We start from the raw sequence: 14,105 nt of genomic DNA on the forward strand, positions 1-14,105 counted from the left end.
AAAATAATAATAAGAGGCTGAATTAAAAAAAAAAAAGTTGGCACATTTAAAACACATGCCAACATGTGAGGAAATTAATTTTTTAGATTAATTTGGGTATTTAAATTAATTTATATATATCTTAATTAATTTTATGAGTTTTAAAATTAATAATTATATAAGTAATTATAATTATAAGATTACTTGAACTCGTTAGAAAAATCTTCTTATTTGGATGACGTGTAGGTTTTTTTTACCTGAGATCGCCCTTCTAGTATTGTTGGAATTGTTTCATCAATCCCTCCATTACACGACAATGTTGTTAGAGAAGACATGGCGCTACAACAACCTTTTTCTTTTTTCTCTTGTTTTCCCTGCTCCCTCTTTTTGTGTGTTTAGTATTGCGGTTGTTGTTGTGGTTGTGGTTTTAAAAAAGTTGTTTTATAAAAAGTACTTTTAGTTGAGGTTGGTTTGGAAAAATATATGTTTGGTTAAAACTGTGGTTGAAATTGATGTTGAATAAAAAGTTGTTTAATGTGTTTGGTTAAAAAAATACTTTTTAAATTTAGGTTATAAAATAATTTAAAAATAATTTTAATTTAAATATTGTAGATTTAACTACTATTATTACATCATAAAATAAATAATATTGATATCAAATATTTTTTATTATTCAATTAAACTATATGCAATGTCATCACATACGAAATCTACCCAACAATGACTATATTTTTCATGTTTTCTTAAGCACGCAACAACAAAAACTGAATTTTCTGTTACGTCATCAAGCGATATTCTTCTAATTTTTTGAATAAAACACAATTAAAATAAAAATAAAAACTGAATTTTTTTTAACTGAGTCGGACCCGGCAAGAACATAATTAGAATTGCGATCAAACTGCAAAAATGCTACGTCATTATGCGATATCCTTCTAATTTATGTAGTGTTATTAAATAATATTAAATACTAGTTTTTCGAGTAAAACTCAATTTTTTTAAAAAAAATTTCCAATATCATTACGTACAAAATTCATTCGACAAGAACTATAGTTTTCATATTTTTTGAGCATGCAATAAAATTAGGTAAAATATTATCAGGAATAAAATTGGAATTACAGTACGAGTAAATTTAATTCATCTTAAACTATTTTTTTAACAAAAAAAAATATTATTCATGTTCACATAAATAGTGTGAGTGAAATCAATTAATTGGAATGATTTTTTTTTTAAAAAAAAACCTAAACTTTTAACAGTGTAGCACACTGGTTTTTCAAAAAAAAAAAAAAAAAAAAAAAAAAAAAACGCTGCTTCTCACTTTATAGTGAACAGCTACAGTGGAGCCATGCTCCACTGTTAGATGAGAAGCAGCAAAATGCTGCTTCTCATGAAACTCCGGTTTCATGTGGGTCCTACCCACCAAAAACAACTTTTTTTGGGTTACCAAACGTTAATTAACATGGCTGCGGGTGAACCTCGCCCGCAGCCACGTTCCCAAACAGCCACTTTATCTTCCTTGCTTTTCATGTAAAACAAAAATAGTGGCGAGAGTGACTCACAATGATATATCTGCCAAAATTAGTTTTTTTTTTTTTTTTAATTGTTGCGAGTGGCGAGACCAATAAATTTTAGGGACTGGACATAAACCAAACTGAATTTAAAGTGGGAACCCAAAATAAATGCAAAGGCTTTTGTGGAGCCATTTCTAGCAGAAAAGAAGTAAATAAAAAGGCACTGGTGGGTCTGTGGTCTGACCACACACACCACTTACATCCACATGAATCGTGGCCCTAGAGATTATATCACCTGAACATCCACCACTATAAACGAACATGACGAAAGACACATTTTTCATTCATTTCAGCAGTCGAATTCTTCTCATATTTTTCTCTTTCTCTTGAAGCAATGTATTATCTAACATTGGTGGCTTATTACATATATTTCAATTCATCCAAGGTTTTTTATTTTCTTTCTCTACTTGTCTTGGCTTTGTTTTACATGTTTGTACTCAAGCAAAGTGTGGGAGATACACAAAAATTTGCGGCTTGGGTTTGTATGCAAGAGGCCAGGGATCTGTTTTGTTTGCAATTTGAAGAGAGTTCTACTATTTCTGCTGCTCGTCATCACTCAAATGTGTCCTGTTATAGGGTTTCAGTGCTGTCTGGGCTTATTGCATGATTCCAGTCATCTTTTGCCTCTCAAATTTCTGGCTGCTTGCTGTAGTTTCATTGCCCTGTAATAACTAATCCTAGGCAAGCGAGCAAATTTTATATTTCATGTTCTAATCCAACTTATATTGAATAGTCTGTTGTAATATATTATTAAAATAGTATGTTAGACTCAGCTATCAAGGGAAATTGAGCTGAGAAAGATTGCAGGGATACATTACAGGGATTTCATGTGATTGGGAAAGATGGTAGGGACCACATGTACATTATTTAGAAGATACTAGTTACATGACCCGCGTGATGCCGCAGGTCAATTTGTTTTGCATAAAAAATATCAAAAACAATTAAGATTTAAAAATGTTAGGTCTTTCTACAAAGCTATACCCAAGAGTCTTGGGTTTGGCTGCAACGTCGACCTAAGAATAATATTTATAATATTAATAATAACATTAAACTTGCATGACCTAAGTTTAAGTGGGTTTGGCTGCAATACCAGACCCAATAGCATTGGATGTAGGTCTGGCTGCAAGGTTGTGTCATAAAAGTGTGATAATTAAATAGATTAATTAAAAAGAAAAAAATAAAGAAAAAAAACCAACAGAAAAAAAAAACTAATGAGACAAAAGAAAAAAAATCTGAATCAATTGGGTTAACTCGCCAAATCAGGTTAACCCGTCAAACCTGGGATTCGTGTCATGAAAGTGTGATAACTAAATAGAAAAAAAAAATTAATATTAATGAACTAAATTTTTTAAAAAAAGATTAATTAAAAAGGAAAAAGTAAAGAGAAAAATACCTACATGAAGGGAAAAACTAATGAAGAAAAAGAAAAAAAAATCTGAATCAACTGGGTTAAACCATCAAATCTAGGATCCGTGTCATGAAAGCCTGATAATTAAACAGAAAAAATTTAATATTAAGAAACTATAGAAAAAAAAACTAAAGATATAAGTTTTTTCACTGTGGATTGCACCGTGCTATTCAAAGTAAAAGGCTTAAAAAGGAAAAAAAAAGGGAAAAAAATAAAGGCATACGCCACGGGTTAATTTTTTTTTCTTGCATAAAAAATATCAAAAAATACTAAGATCTAAGAGTGTTAGGTCTTTCTGCAAAGATATACCCAAAAACTTTGGGTCTAGCTGCAACGCTTGACCCAAGATACTATTTATAATATTAATAATAACATTAAACTTACATGACTTAAGTTTAAATGAGCCTGGCTGCAACACCTGACCCTAGAGCATTGGATGTGGGTCTGGTTATAAGGTCGTGTCATAAAAGTGTGATAATTAAATAGATTAATTAAAAAGAAAAAAACAAAGGAAAAAAACCAATAGGAAGAAAAAAACTAATAAAGAAAAAGAAAAAAATCTGAATTAACTGAGTTAACCCTTCAAACCAGGTTAACCCGTCAAACCTGGAATTCATGTGATGAAAGTTTGATAACTAAATAGAAAAAAATAATTGATGGGTTTACCCAAAATTAACTGGGTTAACCTGTCAAACCAAGTTAACCCGTCAAGTCCGGGATACGTGTCATAAAAATCTGATAATTAAATATAAAGAAATTTAACATTAATCAACTAAACTAAATGAAAAAAATTAATAAAAAAAAATCCGGGTTAACTCGTCAAACCAAACTAACTCATCAAACCCGAGATCAAATAAAAAAATTCATTAAAAAACAATTAAAAAAACAATTTAGCGTTTCATTTAACTTTTAGTATATAATATAATAATTATAATAATTATAATACATTAAAAATAAAAAAATTACAGTTAGGCCTAGTACAGGAATTTTTCCACGCCTTTTAGAATATTACTTAATTAGATAGAAGGCCACTCTATGGTGCTATCTTTTTTTTTTTTCAACATAAAAAAATATATCAAAATGATTTAAATATTTTTTTAAAAAAAATCTTAGATTCTAGTCATTATTTAAATGAGTTTAATAAACTCAGTTAATTTAATAGTATGATTAAAAAAAAAAGATATCGACAATAAGTAAAGCAGAAAAACAACAACGATCGATTCATGCAAAAGATGAATGTTTGTAATATTATGAAAATATATCTTTACAATATTCCTAAAACGTTTTAATGATCTTATTTGTTAACAAAGTAAAAATTAAATTAGAATGAAATGATTGCATAGAAAAAAAATATATGAATCTCAATTACCAGCAAATAAAAATGGCGAACGACAAAATTATAAAAATTATAAAAAAAAAGATAAATTAAAAAAATATGAATCTCAATTCCCTGCAAATAAAAATGACGAATGAAAAAATAAAAAAAAATTACAAAAACAAAAAATAAATTGACTGAGTGTGTGAGTTTGTCTAGGCTATCACATAGGTGAATATAATTTTTTATGATCTAACTTTAGCAAAAATCAAACCAAATCTATAACCTAGTCATTGGACTGAGATAACTCCGTAGAAAACAGACTAAATACAATCACGAAACTCAATTCTCAAACCAACCTAATATTAAAAAGCCAAATTTAAAAGTAAAGAAAAAATATAGGTATGAGTCAAATCTGGTGAACCTGCTGAATCCATGACTTGAGGCATGATATTGGAATAACTCTATAAAAAAAGGTAAAAAAACAAAGAATATCAATTTCTAACGAACTCAATGATGATGAAAGAAATTAAAAAAAAAAACTAAAATGACCAAAGTTAATCCGGTCCAACCTTTTAAACTTGTGATAAGGATCATGCGGCTGAATCATAGCATAAAAGGCAAACAAAAAAAAAATGTAAAATTCCCAACCAACCAAAATAATTAGGGATAAATCTGAAAAAACAAATTAAAAAAGGGATAGAAGAGAAAAAAAAATGTAGATTTGAAAATAATGAGAACCAAATTTCACATAAAAAAATTATAAGGGATGAAATAGAAAAATAATTTCAATTAAGAAAACGATAAGAAAACTAAAAATAATAATCAAAAGAATGATGATCAAATTTGATATAAATATCAAATGTCAAAGGATGGTATTAAAAAAATATATAAATACATTACAGTTAAAATAATAAGGACCAAATCTGATATAAAAATCAAATGTGAATGGATGAAATTAAAAAGAAAATTAACTCAATAAATGACTTAAGACCAATACATTGCAATGAAAAAAAATGAGGATCTAATTTGTATAAACAAAAAAATAACCAGATTTCTTTGCTTTTTTTTTTTTTTTTGCAATGACCAACATGTTATTTCTAGGAGGGGAGAAAGGAAAGAGGTAGGGAAGAAAAAACACGTTGTTTGAGCTCAACCGCCAGTCTGATCACTGCACACTCCTCATTACCTTGTCTCACCACCGTGACAGGGGCAATGAGATGCATTGAAAGTCGTTTTTAACGCTGACTTTTAGAGTTTTTTTGGGGCCACAAACGCCACTCGAAAGGCGCAGGCGACACCTGCTAGCTACCACGACAGCCACTTTTGAATTTAAATATATTTTTATATATTTTAAAAGACCTAATTCGCCTGACTGCACATGAGAATAAGAAAAAAAATCATAACAAAATAACTAAAGTGTCATTGCATTCAAAGCTAAGAAAGATTATTTTTTAGGGGCATTTAAGTTATTTCATTTGACAAAAATAAATTTGAAAAACCCGAAAAGCCCCTTGATCCAAAGAACAAGTTTTTTTTTTTCATTTAACGGTGATTAAGTAATTACAATATGAAAAAAAGATGTCAGAATACTGATTAACCCCCTCGTTTTCTATAATGACTAATGAATTATATAGAAATGACTTTCCTACCCCTAAACCCAAGCTTTGTGAGCTTGTCAATCAAGAGTAAAACAATAATTTTATTGTAAGAATCCATTACAAAATATGAATGTGAGTATGTGAACATAAGATCTCTTTTAGTTTTTTTTTTATATAATTTGTAAACCATAATCTCATAATACTAGCTTAAGAATCACTCCATAATAGCAAAGATGCTACTCTGTAACCCTACATCTACTATTCTTCTGTATCAATGAAAATTACAAACCAAAAAAATACAATATTTTCTCATAGTAAGACTTTTATTGGTAGATTTTTTTTTCATTTCTTCAAGAATTATAAATGATGTTTTGCTATTGTCGATTCTAAAAGAAACAAAAACTAAGCAAAAAAAGTCTTGATATCCTTGAATATCAAAAGCATGAAGTCTTTGAATTGTGAAACACTTAAAAATATTTTAAAGATAGATCAAAGGATATCTTTTGTTAAAAAAATTATATAAATCATATTTTAGGATCTTACCTAATAACTTAAACTTCTGGGTTGAGATGATTTTTTGATATGGTATTAAAATCTTAATGATTAAACAATCACGAGTTCGAATCTCAACACCTCTATTCTCTTAAATAATTGTATAAAATAGCGTGAACATGTACAAGTTTCAAGTCTAAAATGCTTTCACTTAAGAGAGTATGTTAGAGAATTATATAAATCATATCGTGACCTCTTGATCAACAAGACTCTGATACCATGTCAAAGAATCATATTAACCTAATAACTTAAGCTGTTAGGTGAAGTCTCAAGATACGATTTATATTATTCTCTAACATATTTAACATTTTATTTTATTTTTTATTAGTGATTGTTTTTTGTACGTTAAATAGATTGTTTATATATATAAAAAAAAACAACCACACATCATCACATCTTATCCTAGACACCCTCTAAATCTTCTCTCAAAGCATTTTAAAAGAAACACCTTTTATATCAGCCTAGTAAAGAATACTCGTAAGTGTTGACATCGAAGTCTAAATCTATAAAATAAAGAAAAATAACATTTCTACTTAAACACCAGACCAATCTTTTGAGGTTAATTAAGAGTGTTTTGAGTAGAAGCTTGAAGTAGTCTTACTATTGTTCTTTTTATCCTTTCAAAACTAATAAAGCACCTTTTCGGCATGTTTTCATGCATAGATGAAGTCTATAATATTGCTTTATGTGCATTATTGACTTAAGGTGATTTAACCTAATCTCACAACTTTCACTTGATCAGAGTTAAAATGATGTATAAATTCAAATTAATCAAAATAACAAATAACATATGAAATCGAGGCTTCATGCATGCTTTAGTTCATTAAGTACAGAGGAATATGAAAGAGAAAAGTTTAGACTTATATTCATTGCATTGAAATAGACATGGTTCTGCATCATCTTTAATGTTCCAAAAGGTAACTAAGAAGAATAAAGAAGTAACTCTTAGCTTACTAATTGTTTATAAGTTCAAGTCTACATCCTATAAAATAGTTACTACCTGCAAACCACAACCTACGTTTCCGTAGCGCCTATAAACTTAGTTTATACTTCACATTCTTGTCAAAAACGAAACATATCTTCTCAAATGAAAACTTTTTGAACTTAAAACTTGCATAGGCACACATTATCTTGTATTTAATTTTTATCAAATAAATAGGGATGGTGATATTCAAACTCGTGACCGTTTGGTCATCAAGGCTCTGATACTATATCAAAGAACCAATTCAACTCAAAAGATTAAGCTATTAGGTGAAATCTTAAAATATTATTTATATTATTCTCTAACAATTTTACGATAAGATTTCAATATGTTTGAAATTTGAGAGGGTTACACTGAATGCAATTGTAATTTACCAGTTTGAGTTATTGATTGTTTGTTGTTGACGACTCTATTTTCATTTTCCTCGTAGCCTTTATATTCTCATGCTTTAAAAAAAATTATTTTTTTATTTGAAATTTATTTTTTTAATGTTTTTGAATCATTTTAATTTTAAAAATAAATTTTATAAAATAAATTTTAATAAAAAAATATTTTAAAAAATAACCATTAATTTCAAACAGTCTTGTGTTGTGTTCTCTTACCCATGTACACGATGAATCTTCGGGTGGACATGTTCTCTCCCAATCGTGCACTTTCCAAAGTCCAAGCAGGAGCTACTTCTCGTTAAATATGTGAGCTGGGCCCTTTTATTTTTATTTTTGGTCGACAGTAAATTAATTCCCAGTGGGCTGGGTCTAATATCTTGAACTAATTTACAACTGGGTCAATCGATTAACCAAGTCAGTGTACAACGGTGTAATATATTATTTATTTCGAGGCTCTCGTGGCAAAGTTCATGCTTCCGAAACTACAACAAAATTCTCAAATAGGTCCCTCAACAAAAATAATTCCTAATCAGGTACTCAAATAATCTCCGCTGTTAATTTATTTCACAAATATAACGTGATTTCAAGATAAATAGGGCTTCGGCTCTTGTGATCTTAGAAGCAAAATATTTAAAAGTGGCATTAATTGGGTAATGATTATTAATAGATCGGGGACTCGAATGGGAAAGGTTTTTATATGGAGACTCTATTGACATCTTGTTGATAGCTCAGGGAGCAAATTCATGTATTGCCCTTTTCAAAATTAAGTTTTAATTCAAAGAGTTGTCTATGATTATAAACAAGATTCCAATTAAAAAAATAAAAAATACTAAGATTTGCTAATCAGATTTAATTTTTAATTCAAAGAGTTGTCTATGATACTAAACAAGATTCCAATAAAAAAAAATTAATAAAAAAATAAGATTTGCTATTCACGTTTAATTTTTAATTAACCCTTTTCTTAGACGGAGCTAGGAAATGCACAAACCTCAAATTATGATGAGATTAGTCTATGCGCTCTTGCTCTTACTTTCAATTCATCAAATATTACATATTAATCACTAGTGAGCTGTGAGAAGAATGATGTATAAATCCATTTACTCTTTTTAAGTTTAACCTAATCTTCTTTTTTAGTTAGATGTAGTTTGGAATTACGTTTCAAATCACATTTCATGAAAAAATATTTTTTTATTTAAAATTATTTTTATATATTTTTGGATTGTTTAACGTGCTGATAATAAAAATAATTTTTTAAAGATAAAATAAAAATTGTTATGATGTATTTTCATACGAAAAATATTTTAAAAATTAATTATTATTAGACTCTCCTCTTTAATCATTGTTTTTGTCAAAGTTTTATCTTCATGTTTTTCCATCCTAAAAAACAAAAAGGTTGGAAAGCAAATCTTTGTGCTGATTGAATGATAGGGAACTGTGTTTTCTCTTTAGACAAGAACATTTATTCTTATGTTCATGCATTTGAGATTGATTTAATTTTCTTTTAAAAGACACAAAAATGCTTTGTTTTTAAAAAATGTGCTTTCCGTAATTTTCTTGCTTTAGGACTTTAATCCTTTCTTCCAATACAAAATAAAAATAAATAAGAGTATTATATTCACTCCTCCCACTATTATTGCCACTCCATGATTTATTAAAATGGTTAAATCAGTTTTTTATTTAAATAAATCAACTTAACACAATTATTTGGTAAAGTTTATGTTTTTTTTTTAACGCGGGTGTCCGGACCAGTTTATGTATATCTCGACTAATCTCATGAGGTTCTGAAGTTAATGACCATATAAACCTCCAAAAACCCTGAGATTTGTGATATTTAAACTGATAATTTTTAAAAAATAAATTTAAAATCTGACTAATTGAACTAAACTAGTTATAAAGGTTATATTTCTTTCTTTTCTTCTTCGTGGAGTAAAGAGTATATTTCCCAGCAAAACGGATTAATAGAAAAGAAAAAAATATATAAAAAAAAGAAGAAGAATATCTCACATTTTAGAAGACCGTTACAAGTCTCGTAAAACGAATCCATCATCCCTCGCAATGCTCTAACACTCACATCTTAAAATTAACCGTTGCAAAACCTTGCCAGTTGCCACGCTCCTATTCTTAAATCACCGACCAAGGGCATTCTTGTCAATAACAGACTTATTCAAAAACTTTCCCAATTCGACCGTTGCGTTGAAATACTTCAAAGGCCTACCGTTTCAAAATCAAAGTCACCATTACTGTATCTCTCTCTCCAAAACCTCAAATCTCTCGCTCTCTCTCTCTCTCTACAAATACATATCCATGGCAGATCAAAGCGCAAACCCGTCGTCAATAATGGAGCCAAAGCAACAACACCCACTTCACCAAATTGCAGAAACACCGACGCACAAGCTTCTTTTAAAACAATGGTTAAAAGAAGAAGAACTGATCTTCAACAGAATCTCTCTCAAAGAAACACAAATCGACTCAGTCTGTAAAGAAATCACTCAACTTTACATATTCTTCTTCCTTTTCCACTCCATTTCTTTGCTTCTTCTCTTCAACGCATCCTCGAAAGACCCTTTTGGAGCTAAAGGGTCAGAATCTTGCAAGAGATCATGGATCCCTTCATTGTGCTCTCTTCTGTGTTCTTTAGGGATTATTTGGGCTGTTAGATATAAAACTGATGTTGAATGCCATTTAGAGAAGCTGTTAGAGAGAGAGAAAGAAGATGGTCAGTTGCTGGCTAAGTGTGTTGAGGAGTTGAAGAAGAAAGGAGGGGAGTTTGATCTCTTGAAAGAAGTTGATGCACTTCGAAGAGCTAAGAGTTTGAGAGTTGAAACAAAGGTTGTAAGGAAATGGTCTACTAGGGATTTTGTTACTTTGTTTTTCTTTAGTGTGTCTTGTCTTGTTCTGGGGTTGACAAGGATTATTTTGTGTAATTGATCGGATTGGATTCAAAATGGGGTTTTTTTTATGTAATTTGGTTTTTCATGGCAGAAGACTCTTTGTTTCTGTCATTGAATTGGATGGGGAGCTATGAAACTAATTTGTTTCTGTAATTTGGGAAAATTTTATTTGAAAGAATTAATGTTGAAACAAGTACGAATCTCTTGCTCTTTGATGATTCTAATTTGTGATTTGTTTAATGAATTTTGGCAAATGAAATAGTGAAGTTTGAATTGCAGAGCCCATCTGTTTTCTTTTGTTCTTCTTTATTTTTAAGGCTTAATGCAGCTGCTGTTTACCTAGCTGGGAGTATCGGTAGATTATAGATAAAAACGGTTCCATCTGTTTTATTCATGAAATTAAGAATACTAATTGAAACTGTTTTTTTCCTTTCCCTTTTCTCTAGTTTGAGACACAGCCACACCGAATAAGTCAATAACAGTGACCAGAATGGATAGCTGCAAAGGCTTAGATGCAAATCAGCTCTCTTCTCTTCATGGGTGAAGAAAGGTATAGATATCCACCGCATGAAGAGTTTTCAAATACTTCAGTCGACACCACCTCTTATTTGCTAGGGCTTCTTTATGGATTTCATGTTACGTTCCATGAGGGACAATGGTTTTCCTCTACACAATAGCAGCAGAAACAGAGTCCGGTTTCATAGTACATGCAGTTAAAACATCCTACCAAAATTCAGAAAAATTTCAACTTCCTTGCCCATTTACCATTCCAGACAGAATTATTATTCTTTAGCCTAGATGGCATTCAACATCAAAAGGAAACATAGAGATCAACTATGCTAATGACAATAGTATCTTGCACATCTCCTAAACACATCTCATAAAACTGAAGAAATCAGAATCAAATCACTCCTTTAGGAACTTGCTGGATCTGGACGGGCTGAAAAATACGTGTAGCTAAAATAAGGATCGCCGCCTCCTCTTTACATATCAATGATAATGTTATAGCTGTTTCAAGAAATTCCATTTCACCAGTAACAAGATTTAAGACTCCAACCTATCTTTACATGCATCAAGAAAAAACAGTAAAAATACAAAAAGGAAAACTCATTTTAAACAGTGGTCGTTGTGTGTCTTGTAATTATGTACATGATTGCACAAATCCATTAATAGAACAGGTATGTGAACTTTCAGAACAAGCCTTAAAGAAAAAAAAATGTACTGGCACTGATACAAGAAAATCGTCATCTGCCCTGTCCGATAATGTTATTGAGCATGGGATCGGTGGTGTTTGGTGTGAAATTCTGTGTTGTTCTCAATGCTGGTGCTTGTAGATGAATTGTAGTGGCTAGTATCAGATGTTCTCGTTGCACCATCATTCATAAAGCTGCTTGTATCATCAAATTTCCAGTAATTCAAGTATATCCAGTTTTTGACGTTACACTACTCAGTTCGATATCACCAGATAGCATAGCAACGACACACGACATTGATGGCCGTAGCATAGGTGAAGTTTGAGTACATAAAATGCTTTGAGTAAATAAAAAGCAACTGCTATCAAACGTTTTACTTCTTCCTCATTAGATTCAGATAATCTGGAGTCTACTAGCTCAACTTCACAGTTGTTTTCATGTAGGTGCCAGGCCTGAAAAGAAAGTAACCACTTATATTGATGAAAAGCAATTGATTTGATATAAACTGGCCAGAGTGAAATGTGGCAAAACTTTTGCAGTAAGTGGGTTACAAGTGTCATATAACATACCCATTCAAGAAGGTATATCCTTTCCATTTCCAAGCTCGAGTCCGAACTTGGCCTTCTGCTTATGATTTCCAGAGCCACAACACCAAATTCAAATACATCAGCTTTTCTGTCAGGTGTCCATGCATCGCATGCTCCGGAGCAAGAGATCCACTAAATTAGTACTGACAGGGTCAATAACACTAGTACATACGGTTGCACAGTCAATGCTTCTAGACATGATTTGAGTAGAAGGATGATTGCTTAAATTTAAAGAAATTTAAGGGTTTTGCAGTTCAAGATCTCACATTGTTCCTGCAACACGGGTGCTTATACGGGTCTTCTTATCATTGTAAAGTTTGGCTAAACCAAAATCTGAAGTTTTTGGAATGAGATCAGAATCAAGCAGATATTACTGGCCTTCATATCTCTATGAACAATTCGAATCCTTGACTCCTCATGCAGATAAGCTAGACTTCTTGCTACTTGCAAGCATATATCATAGCCTGTTGGCCAGTCAAGATTCAAACTTCCTTCTCCTGCATTGTGCAAGTATACCAAATACTAACTTCCTTCTCCCAAGCATATATAATATTTATGTTTCCGCTGCATTCTCTATAACAGTGGATGCGTATCTAGCAAATAACGTACCAAAGAGTGCAATTCACCCACATCCACATCTTCTATAGCCTCAAAGTTTCTTGTTTATGCTTAATATATTACAAAAGAGTTTGAGTGTGTTTTTAATTTGTTTTTTTTTAGAGTTTTTACAACTTTATAAAAAATCATTTCTAATTAGTAACATACCAAAAAGTGCAACTCACCCGAATATTTTATAGCCTCAAAGTTTGTTGTCTCTTCTTAATATATTACCAAAGAGTTCTAGTATGTTATTGATATCTTTTTTGAGAGTTTTTACAACTTTTTAAAAAATTATTTCTAATTAGTAAAATTTAGTAGTTAAAAACTGGAATTCATTTTGAGAGTTAAGAAGTTTTTATAGTTTGGTTTTAAACATTTTAATATACTAAAATTAATTGATATTTATATAGAATATGAATACGTTGAAGGTGTTTTAATTATAAAGAACTCATGGTGAATAGTGATCTCTGTCTATGAATAATGAATTTGCCTTGTGTTTTAGCTTTTTTAAAAAAACAATTAATTAATTAATTACAGTAGTAGTATTGTTATTTCAAATCTTTTAGTTAGATAATATATACTAGCATTGGTGTGTGCACTTCACCGTTGGGCAGGGCTATATTCTTTTTGTACAAAAAATGATGTTTAGAATAAGAAACCTGATTATGAAAAACATGTAACCCGATCAATGCAACTGGGACATCCAGGCAAACTCGTTATTCTAAACATAAGATTCGAATATTTTAATAAAAAAATAAAAAGTACTATAAAGTTTTTTTTTTAAAAAATCATGTTAACGTTTTAAACTTATGAACCGAGTCATTAGATCCAAAACATTTAATTCAGAAAAACATTCAGAAAAACCATGAAGTTTAATTACCAGTTAATTAAATATTGAAAGATAAAATTGAAAAAAAATATCTTAATTATACAAAAGGATTTAAAAATACAAATAAAAAGAATAAGGATCAAAATTAAAATATAAAATAAATCTAATTTTTAATTGATGGGTGAAATTGAGAAAACCATCAATTTCATCAAAG

The 14,105-nt window shown here is 30.2% G+C and overlaps 1 protein-coding gene across 1 annotated transcript; it reads left to right on the top strand.

The window, feature by feature from the left end:
- Window positions 1-10,000: 10,000 nt before the first annotated feature.
- LOC7492098 (uncharacterized) lies at window positions 10,001-10,875 on the top strand. Its single transcript, XM_002306366.4, has one exon. The coding sequence runs from the start codon at window positions 10,096-10,098 to the stop codon at window positions 10,717-10,719; it is 624 nt and encodes a 207-aa protein (XP_002306402.3). The 5' UTR covers window positions 10,001-10,095; the 3' UTR covers window positions 10,720-10,875.
- Window positions 10,876-14,105: the final 3,230 nt, after the last annotated feature.

Source organism: Populus trichocarpa, chromosome 5 (genome assembly GCF_000002775.5).
Source record: "Populus trichocarpa isolate Nisqually-1 chromosome 5, P.trichocarpa_v4.1, whole genome shotgun sequence".
In the NCBI taxonomy this organism is placed as follows: domain Eukaryota; kingdom Viridiplantae; phylum Streptophyta; class Magnoliopsida; order Malpighiales; family Salicaceae; genus Populus; species Populus trichocarpa.